Source organism: Geotrypetes seraphini, chromosome 1 (genome assembly GCF_902459505.1).
Source record: "Geotrypetes seraphini chromosome 1, aGeoSer1.1, whole genome shotgun sequence".
NCBI lineage: Eukaryota > Metazoa > Chordata > Amphibia > Gymnophiona > Dermophiidae > Geotrypetes > Geotrypetes seraphini.
The window spans coordinates 216,554,984-216,569,623 of record NC_047084.1 but is presented as its reverse complement, the minus strand read 5'-3'; the positions used below and the strand labels follow the sequence as shown (position 1 = coordinate 216,569,623).

Here is a 14,640-nt window from a genome sequence, read left to right as displayed (position 1 = left end):
TTGTGCTATACTAATAAGCAGAAAATTCATTGAGCAAATTGAAATATCCCTTAGCATCCTGTTTTTTTCCTGGTCCTATGAGTGGTGCAGTTTTGAATCCTGTAGAGTTTTTTTCCTTCTCTTGTTCTTTTCTTTGAATCGGGCCTGAAAATGCTATGTTGGTGTCAAGCCTTCACATAGAGAGAAATCCTATAAAAGGCGCCCTACTGGCACCTAAGTTAATTGGGAAACGCCATTTAAAATGGCAAATTTAAAGCACCTACCGGTGCCTAAATAAAAGTCATGGGAATCATGTTTCCGGAGGTGCTTACTGGCACCTAATGTCGCTATAGCTGTGGCTAACACCAGAAGTGATGTTAGGTGCGTAATGTTGGACAAGTCAATGAAGTTGGCGGCACAGTGTGCAGCGGCCGCTATGAAAGCGAATAGAATGCTAGGTATAATCAAGAAGGGTATTACAACCAGAACGAAAGAAGTTATACTGCCGTTATATCGGGCGATGGTTTGTCCGCATCCGGAATACTGTGTACAATATTGGTCGTCGTACCTTAAGAAGGCTATGGCGATACTCGAGAGGGTACAAAGGAGAGTGACACGTCTGATAAAAGGTATGGAAAATCTTTCATACGCTGAGAGATTAGAGGAACATGGGCTCTTTTCCCTGGAAAAGAGGAGACTTAGAGGGGATATGATAGAGGCCTACAAGATCAGGAAGGGCACAGAAAAAGTGGAGAGGGACAGGTTCTTCAAACTTTCAAAAAACTCAAGGACGAGAGGACATTTAGAAAAGTTGAAAGGGGACAGCTTCAAAACAAATGCTAGGAAGTTTTTCTTCACCCAACGTGTGGTGGACACCTGGAATGCGCTTCCAGAGGGTGTGATAGGACAGAGTACAGTATTGGGGTTCAAGACGGGATTGGACAATTTTCTATTGTAAAAAGGGATAGAGGGGTATAGATAGAGGATTACTGCACAGGTCTTGGACCTGTTGGGCCGCCGCGTGAGCGGACTGCTGGGCACGATGGACCTCTGGTCTGACCCAGCAGAGGCACTGCTTATGTTCTTATGTTCTGCTTATGTACCTATGTAGGTACACTTCATGGCAAAGGTAGGCACTGAAAATGTAGGCCTTGAAAACCCTGGTCTACATTTCTGGAGCCTCTTTCCCAGAGGCGTGATTCTTTAAATAGTGCCGTCATGTGATTGATATACATCGGCAGCGGCTTTTTAGGCTGTTTAGAGAATCCAGCCCATAATCTATACCCCTATGTTCGTTGACTTAGAGTTGTTCTTAATTGACCCAATCTGTTCAGGTTTAATCCATCTGATTCTACTGCCTACCCCTGGCTTGTGTTATTATATTTCATGTTATCTTATAAATTATAACTACTCTCTTGTCTCTGAATTTTGGCTTGGTATTCTTTTGTACCTAGGTTCTCAACTTTTGAATACTACCTTTCTTAATTGTAAGTTTGTGAAATATGTTCATTTTTTTTCCCCAAGATACTTTATTGAAATTTTGAATAAAACACAATAAGAAATAACATTCCGGTTGCCTATTTGAATATCAAGTAACAAGCGTAAAAAAATTAAAAAATAAAGTGAAAATGTAGCACTAGGTATATATTGTTTTTACTGTCCTTCACTATTTATTATGGCTTTGGAAACCCCCTTGAAACAAACTAGGGAAAAATGAGAGAGTAGATAAATTAAAAAGCTCACTTAGGCCAACCCACCACTGCTGCAATCTGTTGTACGTGTTTATAACTCATATTGAACTGAGTTTTGAAAGGTGAGTAGTAATAATTAAAATCCAAATGTTATAAGTTTATTTGCTTCTAGTGTCTTGGACCAGTCACATATCAAGAAACACACATGGAACCTGTGGTTATGCCCACAGCACTGTATTCACTCATGTTTAATGTACAAAAGCAGACATCATTAAACTCAAGGGCGTGCCAAAAAGCATCAGACTCTATAGCCCAGAATCTTGAGCTTATACAGTATATGAAATCTGCAGACTTAGAAATCACAACCAGAGTAGGTCAGTTTTATTTTTAATGATAGATAGCCTTGAAAATGTGACAGAGGAGATATATCCGTGGGAATTGCATGTGTACAGAATCTACTGTAATCACAGTTATTAGACATGTATACCATTTAGCTCCTCCTCTTCATTTCACAAGATTACAAAGATTTAATGTTCCAGCATATATTCACACACACACATAGAAAAGCAGTATAAAAATACATTTATAAAATTAAAGTTATTCTCTTTGTATGGAATGTTATCGCAAACACGGTTGTAAAATATTTCTTTCCTAAAGGCATTTGTGATGACATACAACAGCTCACTTCATCAAAATGGGACAATCACAACGAATTACCATAGATTTTTTTGGCCAGTCTGAGGATTTAGGCTGCTTCTGTCTCTTCCTGTGTACACGTGATAAGGATCTCATGTACCAAATGCTGCTAGACAAAAGAACACAGACCTGCCTTTGTTGCAGGTGTTGGGATTTCAAAGTCCCTCCTTGAGAGCCGCAATCCAGTCAGGTTTTCATGATTTCCCCAATGAATATGCATTGAAAGCAGTGCATGCACATAGATCTCATGCATATTCATTGGGGAAATCCCAAAAACCTGACTGGATTGCTGCCCTCAATGAGGGACTTTGAGACCCCTGTAGGGTGTGGCATGTTGTTTGTCTAACTCAGTGGTTCTCAACCAAGTCCTCAGGACACAAATCAGTCTGGTTTTTAAGATCTCCGTAATGAATTTGCATGCATCACCTCCACTGTATGCAAATCCATTCATGCATATTCGTGGTGGGTACTCTGATTACCTGATTGGCTGGGTGTGCGTTGAAACCCCTGGTCTAACTTAATCAATAAATACAGGTTTTTAAACATCGCATCGATAGAGTAAAAATTCACTTTATTAAGTCCCCCTCATTATTTGTCTTTTACCACCAATTCGGTGTAAAGTACTTGTTCACATTTTCTTGCAATAATGAGGAAAGATGGGCTTGATGATTCAATAGCTACGATACTTAGCTCTTCCAGCAACATTATGAAATTGAACGGTAAAATATGGCAGGGAACTGTTTGCTGATTTTACTTTATACTGATTAATATAATCGCTTGGTATGGCTTTGCTTATTGACAATATGACTTATTGGTGGAAAATTGTGTTTTAATTTTACTGCATTTGTACTGATTGATTGTTTTAAGTGTTTTAGGTATTTATTGTAATTGCTTTAGTTTTTAGTAATCCACTTTAATGGTATGGCGTAAGCAGTATATAAAGTAATCAGATCAAATATTGGAAATCTGGGCTGGATTCTGGACCTTGGTTTCTACTCCCTTGGTCTAGCATTTATGGCTCCTAAAGAGTTAGGAAAAAGGTCTCGATTTTACACTGGGAGTATATAACGGACAGAGTGTGGGTTACGTGAGGATTGTCAATGCAATGGCTTGGTTAGTTGGGGGACAGGGTGTGAAAATAGAGGAAAAAATCCGGAGGGATTGCAAGATGAGACAGGCCATGGCACCACAGCCCCACCATTAAACTGGAACCACAGCAGGACATGAGGAAATTTCTATGTCGTCATAAGAAAGAGCATCTTGCTGTGTGTGTAGAGCAGAGCTGATGAAACCCTTTACTATGAAACAAATTGATAATTACATTGTGAATCTCTAACCCCCTCTTTTACTAAGGTGTGCTAACCAATTAGCGCCTGCTAAATGCTAACGCGTCCATTGACTAACATGCACGTGTTAGCGTTTGGCGCGCGCTAAATCGATTAGCGCACCTTAGTAAAAGAGGGCCTAAGTCTATTGTGTATGACATATAACTGCCTTCATTCGGCTTGTTTTTGTTCAGCTTGAGTACAGAAAATTTGAAAATTTGCTAAATCTCATGAGAAAAGCCCAACTCTCTGCCACGTGATCTTTTGAAAAAAAAAATTAAAAGGTGTGATAAGAAAACAACTGAATGTGGCTCTTTGAGATTTACCCCCTCTTCTATTAAACTGCGCTAGCAGTTTTTAGCGCAGAGAGCCACGCTGAATGGCCCGCGCTGCTCCCGATGCTCATAGGAACTCTATGAGCGTTGGGAGCAGCGCAGGCCATTCAGCACGGCTCCCTGCTCTAGAAAACTGCTAGCGCAGTTTAATAGAAGAGACCCTTAATTTCATCTAGCAGGACTTACTGACTGAGAAAGCGTAAAGATTAGATCATTAATATCTTGCACTCTTAGCAGTAATGCAACCAAGCTGACTCTTAAATAAACTAGGTCTCAAAAGGGGTGGCCAGCTGGATTCCAATGACGACTGTGGGAACTCTGCTTCGGTCTTAGGGGTGAGTGAAATCATCCTTCATAGTCATCTCAGAACTAAGGGCAACACCATCCCTTTCTTATCCTACAAGAAATGCAATCCTTGACTATTAAAAATAGTGCAAATATATACATACAAATATCAGCTGTACTATATACGACTTTGAAAACATTTCTAATTTTGATGACTTTATACAAAAAATTATATCAAACAGAAGCTGGTAGCTTAATTATATGTATTGTTTTTCAGTCTATACAGTAACGTTAAATCTAACCCACATTCTTAGATGGCAGATTCTGCATATTCAGAGTTGTTCTTGATGCAGGTTTTTATTCAATCAATTGGAAAATCCACATAAGCATAAAATCAAATGAGGAAGACCCGACACGGTCTGTGTTTCAATGAACACGCCTTCCTCAGGGGTCCAAAATAATACGATAGGATCAAAAAATAGCAAAATGTGGATGCTGAGAAATTGACATAAAACCGAATCCTTGAACTTTGCTGTAAAAGTAGAGCGCTGCCAAACCAGAAGGAGAATATCTGGACTGAATATGACTGAATTATAAATCCCTGTCTTAGAGGAAAGCATTTCAACAAGTGCAAATAGTACTTACAACAAATGAAAGGAAAAGGCTCCTTGGCTCTTTCATAGACCAGTCTAATAGTTATAATCTCTGGCGGAGGATAGATTTCCTTAGTCAAAGACGATTTAAGTCTGCATTTGTCACTTTGCTCTCTCTTCAAAACGATACTAGGAAAGAAACTAAACTGCTTGAAATACTTCTTGTGATAGATTATTCAATGCATGAAACTTTGCACAATACTGTGAAAGGAAAAGTGAACAAATTTTACAAAAAAATATTACTTTTAGACAAGAGTAACCAAAGATCAGCAACATCTTTTGTTTCTGTAGCTTATCATAGTGAAAGACTTTCAAAATCTTTCAAAAACAAATCTTCACAGTTCTAGTGTCAAGATGTTTTATCATTTTCTCTGTCAATGTGATACACCATTAGTTTAGTAGAAAGGTGTGGATGTAGATTTGCCTTTCAATCCATTCCACGAAATGAGCTACGTTGCTATAAACTCCAGGTCCCAAAACCTTGGAAAAACAGATGGATCCCCATGATGTTAGGCCAAAGAGTGTCCACCGGCCTCCAGGCTGCTCACAGACGAGAGGACCTCCACTATCTCCCTGGGAGAAAGGAAAATAATGGTGGTTATTCCGTGATGCCTAGGTTTGTGTAGATGAATCGTATGTTACCTACTGTGAAACCAGAAATTTATTAAACACATTTAAATGAACAGTTATTTAAAGATACTGTACTCAAAACACAAAAGGGGCAATTCTGTAACTGGGGCTCTGCACTTATGCCCCTGTAAATGTTTAAAATATCAGCACTTTCACAGGTTAAAGTGTACACATATACACCCAAATGGTAAAGCGTCTAAGTGCTATTTCAGCTGAATGAACATTTTATTATATTTAGGATATGAAGCATTTAAATACTCTCGTGTCCATTTTAGCATTGTGATGAAGATCACCCTTAAGTAGGGTAGCATTCAAATACAAGGGGTGTGTTCACTCCTGTGCAGGGAGGACCATGAGTGGTGCTGCCACCTAGTCACGCTGATTACTATAAGTTACATATGCTGTTGTCGCACATAGGTGCCCACAATTACTCCAGGTATATGGTTGCTCTTACTGCAGGGGCCTAAAATGTAGGGATGCTGATGCTGGGTTACAATTGTATTCTACAACAGAATCTGAATGCTCAGATGTGTTTATAAAACAGGCTTTCATAGCATGGAGGAGGTGGACACTTACAGAATTGTCCTGTAGTGGCTTAGGATTAAATATAGTTAGACGGGGACGAGTTTCTATCACTAGCCTCTTAACTTATGAGCAGCAAGATAAACATCTTTTAAGATTGTGCGTTCTTTTGAAATGACACGGGAAATGTTAGCAAAATTTCCCCATGTCATTTTTTACACAAAATGGCAGAAAGAAACCCAAATTTGTGTGTGTTAATAGTGCTCTCTCTTTTGGAGGAGTACACACTTTCTTGACAGTGCACACTTAAGCACACGATGCATGCACATCAGGAAAGCGTATACCCTCTCTTTCCGAGAGCGCTCTCTTCATAAAGAGGGCACACCCTTTGTGAATAGTGCAAAAAGAATGTGTACCATCAAGGGCAACATTCCAGTAACAGCAAAATTAAAGAACACACCCAAACAAGACATTCCTTGTAATGGAATAGGCATACCAATAATGAGAGAGAGGATATCTTTCAGGTTTGCAAATGTAGCAATGACAAGCTCTCAGAATTTCCTCAGAAGACAGCACTTTTGGAGAGACCTTTTTCTAAAGTGCATCCTTCATGTAATACAAGGATCAGTTGAAAAGTTTTCAGCCTAATCAAGAAAACATTTTTTGCGGAAAATGAAATTTATTTTTCAATATGGTCTTTTAGCTAAATACATTTGCTTCAACATTTTTCCAAACCTTTCATGCCTTTGGTAAAATATGAAACATAAACTGGAAAAATAACTATTTACACCAGGGGTGCCCAACACGTCGATCGCGATCGACAGGTCGCTCGCTCAGGTGACCCCAGTCGATCGCAGAGCGGGTTCCCTTCTTCCCTTCTCTTTTTTCCCCTCCTGACTGGCCTGCTCCTGAATTCTGCTGCTGCCTCCGCTGCTCAACATTAAAAAAAAAAAAAACAGCTTTGAGAATTTATGCTCCGGGGCAAACGTGTGCTTGTACCGACTTCCCTTCTCTTCCCTCTGAAACCGAGTTATGTCCGGGGGGGGGGGGAGAGAAGGGAAGCCGGCACGCACATGTTAGAGCCCCATTCGCGGGCTAAAGCGGGAGACAGGTCAGTGAAGCTTGCAATTTGCTCTTCTTGCTGCCAGGTCCTGCCTACTTTCTGTTTCCTCAAAAGCAGGACCCAGCAGCATTTCTCCCAATAGGTCGATCTTGGGCCGATCAGCCTTTCTCTCCCCGACATCAATTCTGCCGTCGGAGAAGAAGTTCTGGCCAGCGGAACTTCCTCTCTGACGGCAAAATTGACGTCGGGGAGAGGAATGCTGGTGGGCCCGAAGCAAGGAGAGCTTGGCCGGCGGCTTTGGGGGCCTGTTATCCGATGGCAGTGGCAGTGGCTTGGGGGAGGGCAGGGAGGGAGAAAGAGGGCAGGCAGGGAGACAGAAGGAAAGAAGAGAAACAGAAAAAAAGAAAGGGGGCATGAAGAGAGAAAGAAAGAGAGGGCAGGGAGAGAAGAAGAAAACGGGGGGGGGGGGGGGAAGGGAATGAGGTCAGGAGGCTAAAAGAAGGGAAGAAAGATTGGATGCACAGTCAGAAGAAGAAAGTGCAACCAGAGACTAAAGAAATCACCAGACAAGGTAGGAAAAATGATTTTATTTTAAATTTAGTGATCAAAATGTGTCTGAATTTATATCTGCTCTCTATATTTTACAATATGGTCCCCATTTACTAAACCGTAATAGAGGTTTTTAGCGCAGGGAGCCTATGAGCGTCGAGAGCAGCGCTGGGCATTCAGCGCAGCTCTCTGCGCTAAAAACTGCTATCGTGGTTTAGTAAAAAGGGAGGGGGTGGGTATTTGTCTATTTTTGTATGGTTGTTACTGAAACCCCGGAATAGGAATGATAATTAACAATTCTATGCATACAGTGTGCGTTGTGTTTTTTTAAAATTTTATTGTTTGTAGATCATTTTGACTTGGTCATCTTAAAACTAGCTCGCAAGCCCAAAAAGTGTGGGCACCCCTGATTTACACCATCTATGACTACAGAATCTGAAGAAAATTTCTTCCCAGTCATTCTTTTTAGGTTCAGAAGCAGAAAGAATTTGCACAGGGCCAAATCCAGAGTGTACAGTGTATGGGGAATTAGTTTGAACTGCAATTCATGCAATTTTGCCATTGCGATTGTTGATGTATTGAGCCAGTGCATTGTTCTGGTGGAAAATAACTTTCTTCTTGGCCAAATGAAAATGTTTCATCTTTATTTCAGCACTGAGACATTGTTATAAGCCAGTATAGTATCCGCCATTAATGGTTTTGCCCTTTTCCAGATAGTCAATAAAAATTGCCCTGTGGCAATCCCAAAAGACAGTCACTTTCACCTTCCCAGCTGACGGAGCCATTTTTGCTTTCTTCAAAGTTGGTTCATCTCTTGTAACAGAACCATGATGGCAGATAAAGGCCAAATGGCCCATCCAGTCTGCCCACTCGCAGTAACCATTATCTCTTCCTCTCTCTAAGAGATCCCACATTCCTACCCCAGGCTTTCTTGAATTCAGACACAGTCTCTGTCACCATTGTTTGGATTGTTGTTTTGTCTCAAAGAGTATAGTGTCATCCACAGTCACAAAACACCACAAAAAGTCATTCTCTGCACTTAAAATGCTCAAAACACATTTTCAAAATATCCAATCGAACTCATTTTTGGTCAATGGTTAGCAAACATGGTACCTATCATGCACTCAACTTCCTCATGCCTAAATATTCATGTAGGATATTGTGTACATATTCTAATGAAATGCCAGCAGCCTCTGCTATCTCATTTAGGGTCAATCGGCGATCTTCTATCACGTTTCAGTGAACTTCAACTTCATTTCATGGATTGTTGCTGTATTTGGATGTCTGGAGTGCTCTTCACCAACCATGCTTGTCCGACCACATTCAAATTCAGCAGCCCACACTTTCACCATTGAAAATGAAGCAGATGCGTCACCATACACTGCATCTAACTGATTTAATTTCGGTAGACAATTTTCTCTTCAAAGGAAGGAATTTTATCATGGTGCAATACTCAGTTTTGTCCATTTTTTTTCTTTTTTAATAAAGTGGAGCAGTTCACTTCAAAAGGTTGACAAGACAAAGTTAGACATGACTGACTTGAAAATCTAGCCAAAGATGTTTGTCAACTCCATCTCTTAGGCAGTTATAGAACTGTGATGCTGATCTTGCTCTTTCTCGATCAGGCCGGAAACTTTTCAGTTGACCCTCGTACATCTACTCTATCACTCAACATACATTAATAATCTAAAATGCTAAAATATACTTAAGAATCTAATGGCCTGTAGAATAGTCATGGTCATGCTGAGAGAAAGGAACAATGTATAGTTAGTTTGACACCCAATTTCAAATATAACTGAAAAGCCAAGTGGGGGGAGGGGGGTGTCATCGCACTAACCTGGTAAGCTGTGGGGGTGTGATCTACATGTCTCCATTTTTCTAATACAGATTGCTTGTATTCAGATTTTAAATTGCATTTTATGGTACTGTAAACTGTACGGTATGTGGAACTGCAGAGTCTAGCTTTGTGTTAGATCATATAGTACAAATTTGAAGCAGACTATTATGTAAAGATACTTACCATACAGGAATCAACTGTTCCAGCTTCATAGCCTGCACACAACATCCTGGAGGTGATAGTTTTCAAATCAAAATATGACTGGCACTGTTCCAGTGAAATAATGCGAACCTCCCCTTCTTGAAGTTTAAATGGCACTACGATGAAGATATAATATATATAACTAACTTGTCAGTACCCAGGGATAAGAGTTTTTTCTACAGGTGCTCAAATATTTCAAACATTTATTCTCCCTCTCTATATTAACCAGGAAAGGAAAAAAGAGAAAGTTATACAACCTAGGCCAATTATTCTCAAGCCCCTCCCCGGATGCACCGGGAAGAGGCCTAAGTCTCTGACCGGCCCGGATACCTAAGGCCTCTCCTATGCACTGGGGAGGGGAAGGCCCATTTTGAAGCGGCGGGCCAGCAGGGTGGAAGGAATCTGCATCCCTCTGCTCAGACATCTACATGGAGGTAAGGGGGGGAGTGTCAGAGGCAGGGGGAAAGAGTGGGCATCTCTCCTGCTGCAGAGGGGGCATTGTTTGCAGCGGGAGAGAATCAACATCTCTCCTGCTGTTGTGTTTTGGTTGGGAGTTTTTTCACGTTTTTTTCTGCGCATGCGTTTTTTTCACCAGCGATGGGCACATGCAAATTTAGTGAGTCTTTGCTACTCTCCGCCAACCTCATTTACATGAGCATTTTTTTAGAATGACTTCCTTTTTTAAATTCACTTGCAGAACAGCTGCGTTAGCAGACTGTTACTTTTTAACGTGTTTTTTTGAGAATCCTGGCCTAAATTGCTCCTCTACTCCTGCTCTAACAACTAGTGGAAGAGGGATGGCTTGAAGTGAGAAGGACTGTTATATAGCTCTCCTCACCACCTCTTCTTTTTTTTATTTCTTTGAACATTTTTGCAACTTTATCATCTGGATAGTTCCCATGTGTTGGTCTTATTACCTATGTTGCCTAGGAAAGCAACTAGGAGCTCCTTTTATGAAGGCGTGTTAGCATTTTTAGCGCACACACCGGATTAGCGCGCGCTATAGCTATAGCTGAAAATCTACCGCCTGCTCAAAAGGAGGTGGTAGCGGCTAGCCTGTGTGGCAATTTAGTGTGCGCTATTCCGCGCTTTAAGGCCCTAGCGCACCTTCTTAAAAGGAGCCCTAGATGTTATTTTAGGATAATCGAACTGTATTATGGGGTCCTTTTATTAAGGTGCGCTAACCAATTTAGCGCACGCTAAAGATTAGCATGTGCTAAATGCTAAGATGCCCATAGGATATAATGGATGCCTTAGCATTTAGCGCATATTAATCTTTAACGTGCTAAATTGGTTAGCGCACCTTAATAAAAGGACCCCTATATATATATGTCAACCTGTAACCCGCCTTGACTAATTTATGCATGTTAATCTGTAACCCATTATGAGCTTGTTGGGGAGGACAGAATATAAAACCAATCAAATAAATAAATACTGTTTTTAGTCAGCTTCATAGATTAAAAAAAATTAACAAGGTTTGAATCTTGTGTATTAATTTGGACAATGATAAACAATTTTTTAAAACCTTCTATTTTAGTAGCGGGAGTGACTTTATAAAGCATCCTTTAAATCAGTGTGCTGCAAACTTTTTAAAGCCGCAGCACACTAAGGGCTCCTTTTACTCAGCTGCGTCAGCAGTTTTGGCGCATGCAGAATTGCCGCGCATGCTAGATGCTAATGTCAGCATTGAGCTAGCATTGGTTCTAGCCGTGTAGCATGGGTTTAGCCCGTGCTAAAATTCTGCGTGCGCTAAAAACGCTATTGCAGCTTAGTAAAAGGAGCCCTAAATGCAGGACTGCAGCAGGAGGGCATCCGGAAGTGTGCGGATGTCGATGTGATGATGTCGCATGCATCTGTGCATGCGCAGATATGTTCCGTCTGTGGCCCTGAGACTCCTATTGCCGCCGCGGTGGTGGGGTCTGGAGAGGGAGAGGTGCGGAGAGCAGGAGAGGCATCGGTGCCAGCTGACTGCCTATAGGACATGCCTCTTGCTGCGAGCAGGGCAGGATTAACCAATAGGCCAAGTAGGCATGTGCCTAGGGCCCGAAATGGTCAGGGGGGCCCGATGAAGGAAGGCATCAACATTGTTTTTTCCAAACGGCGATGGGCCCCTCCAGCATTGATTGGCAACGCGGGCCCCCCTGATCAGCAAAGCGCCCCCCCCCCCCCCTATCGACGGAAAGTAAGACAAGCAAACAGCACGGGTAAGAAAGGCAATGGGAACTGTAACTGTGCAAGCGGTGCTGCTTGCCCAAAGCTTCCCTCTGACGCAGCTTCCTGTTTCCGCCTGGGCACATGGTGGGGTGGGGCGGGGCAGGGGGCCCAGTGTACTTGTATGCCTAGGGGCCCTTGACGAATTAATCCTGCCCTGGCTGCGAGAGGTACATCCTGTAAGCAGTCAGTCGGCGCTGGTGCCTCTCAGCACACCTGGATATGCTGCTTTAAATGATGAATTCAGATTGTAAAATGTTCTGTTTTAGAACAAGAGATTTACTTACTTTTGTTGCCCATGTGGCCCCATCCTGTGATGTAGCAATAGGTATCTGGTTCAACCAAGCGCTTCTTGCTGGGCAAACAGATTGGCCTCACATAACTGGTAACAATGATGTCAGTATCCAGTTTGACTATGCTGATGTCATAGTCCACCACTGCTCTGTTATAACGAGGGTGGAGGATAATCTTCTTTACTAAACGAGTCTGCATGAAATCGGATGGATGATCCAAGTTGTTGATGCCAAATACTACTTTCCACACAGCGGCATTTTCTCTTCTAGAATGAAAATAACAATATAAGCCTTTCATAAACACTGTCCTTCAAGGAAGAGTACAATTCTATGCGTGCAAATTTTAAAAATGATTTACATGGGTACAAAGCATGTTTTTGTATACTAAGCAGTTGTCTGAAAATAGTTCTCCTTCAATTTGTCTGAAAGTCTGCTTTCTTGAAAGAAGATGTGCTCTCAGGGCATGTTTAGGCTGAAGAAGAAAGTGTGCATATAAATCAAATTTGCATATCTATATATGCACTAATATAGCAAAATTCTACCCAGAAAATAAGCAGCTGCAAATATTTGCAGATACTTTGTGGCAATTTTCAGAGTAGAATTCCTTACATATTTTCCCTTTGAAAATTGATAAGACTGGAAATGAAAATGCAGGCAATTTGAAAATTCAGGCATATACGGTAGTAGCTGCATTTTGCCATCAGAAAAAAGGCCAATGTGATTTCATATGGATAATTCTTATGAATTTCTGATCATAAAAGCTCACAAATCTGCAATTATTCCTGTGATTAATAATAATGAAAATGCTTAATTTGGGCTTACCCTTCAAAGCAGTGTGCCACGGTCAAGACCCATTTCTTCCCGATTAGAACGCAACCACAGATGTGCCCGCTTGGCTCACTTTGTAGTGAACATTGCCACGGCCAGCGGCCTGGTCGACTGGTCCTGCCACCAAGGATTCTTTTATTCATACGAACTGCAGGACGGCGCCCACAATCTAGAAAGGATTTCAGAGAAGGTGCAGAGACTGCTTTATGAAATAAATATCCTAAAACATTAATCAGAATAAGTTTTGACTTTTTATTTTAACTCACAGGATATTGGATAGGAAAAAAAGATGTTTTTAATTATACAGTATCACACTCAAAGCTCAATGCTGAGATTTGGACATTTCCCCCATGATCAAAGCTCACTCTAAAGATTGGCCAGGTGTGAGAAAATTTTCTCTAATGTGAGCAACAATTTCTAAAAAAAATTTTTTTTTTTCTTTTTGTATGAGCAACGAGTGATAAAAAACAAAATTTTCCAGATGTGTAAGTATTTTTGTGAGCGACCATGTAAATTCTGTGAGCAACGCTTCTAGAATGTATGAGCAATTGCTCATATGCTCTGCTTAGAGGGAACATAGCCCAAGATGTGTGCGCAACTTAATTGATTAATAAGCTCTTAACTAACAATAATTGGGTGCTAACAACCAATTATTACAGTTAATTGGTTCTGATTAGAAGTTGCACTTATACCTGGCTACACACTATAAGGACTGGTGCCCAACTTTTTTTTATCAAGTATCTGAAAAGAGGTTGTGGCCTGGGGCGGGGCAGGGCATTCCCCAAACAAGTTGGATGCAGAATTACAGAATTTGGCCTAAGTGTGCTCATCTTGGATGCCAGTATTTATATCCGGATTGAGCAGACATAAGTGCAGTCCCAAAAGTTAAGCACAGGATATGCACCTAAGCACAGTTCTATATAAGATTGCAACCAGCACCAAATTTTTTCAGTGCCTAAGCACCCCCCCACCTTCCCCCCACCCCATTTTACAAAACCATAGCACGGCTTTTAGTGCCAGTCATGGTGGTAAAAAGCAACGACGCTCAAAGAATTCCTATGAGCATAGGAGCTGTGGCTGGCACCCAAAAACACGCTAGGAGCTGTGGCTGGTGCTAAAAACCACGCTACACTTTTGTAATCTATAAAATGGAAAGGTTTATTGCATTACAACGGGGATATTTTAAGAAGTTTCAGGATGTGTGGAAACCATTGACAAAGTATTGTAAAGATTAATTTGAATTTGTTTCCCTTATATTTATCAACTTAAGGTATAGAATATATTTAATACTTAATGTATTTTTGAAAATGAATAAAGAATTAATAAAAAAAAAAAGGGGGGTATGTTTTGGCACCGTTAATTGAATTCCTTCCAATTAAGGACAATTCTATAACTAGGTGCCTGTGGTTACTTGGCTCTTGCAAGAAAATTAACACTGACGCTAGAACCTAAATGCTATTCTATAAGAGTACATTTATGTGTTATAGTGGGTAAATGCAAAAAGACATATACATGGGCAGAGCATGGATGGAGCTCAAAGAT

At 41.0% G+C, this 14,640-nt stretch overlaps 1 protein-coding gene across 1 annotated transcript in view; it reads right to left on the bottom strand.

Annotated features, from left to right (window-relative positions):
- Positions 1-2,040: 2,040 nt before the first annotated feature.
- CORIN (corin, serine peptidase) overlaps positions 2,041-14,640 on the bottom strand; it is a 280,593-nt gene continuing 267,993 nt past the window's right edge. Inside the window, exons 19-22 of the mRNA XM_033946076.1 lie at positions 13,093-13,267; positions 12,265-12,536; positions 9,749-9,882; positions 2,041-5,537 (exon numbers count right to left, since the gene is read on the bottom strand). Coding sequence (XP_033801967.1) covers positions 5,355-5,537; positions 9,749-9,882; positions 12,265-12,536; positions 13,093-13,267 — 764 coding nt within the window. The 3' untranslated portion in view covers positions 2,041-5,354. The remainder of the gene's footprint in view (positions 5,538-9,748; positions 9,883-12,264; positions 12,537-13,092; positions 13,268-14,640) is intronic.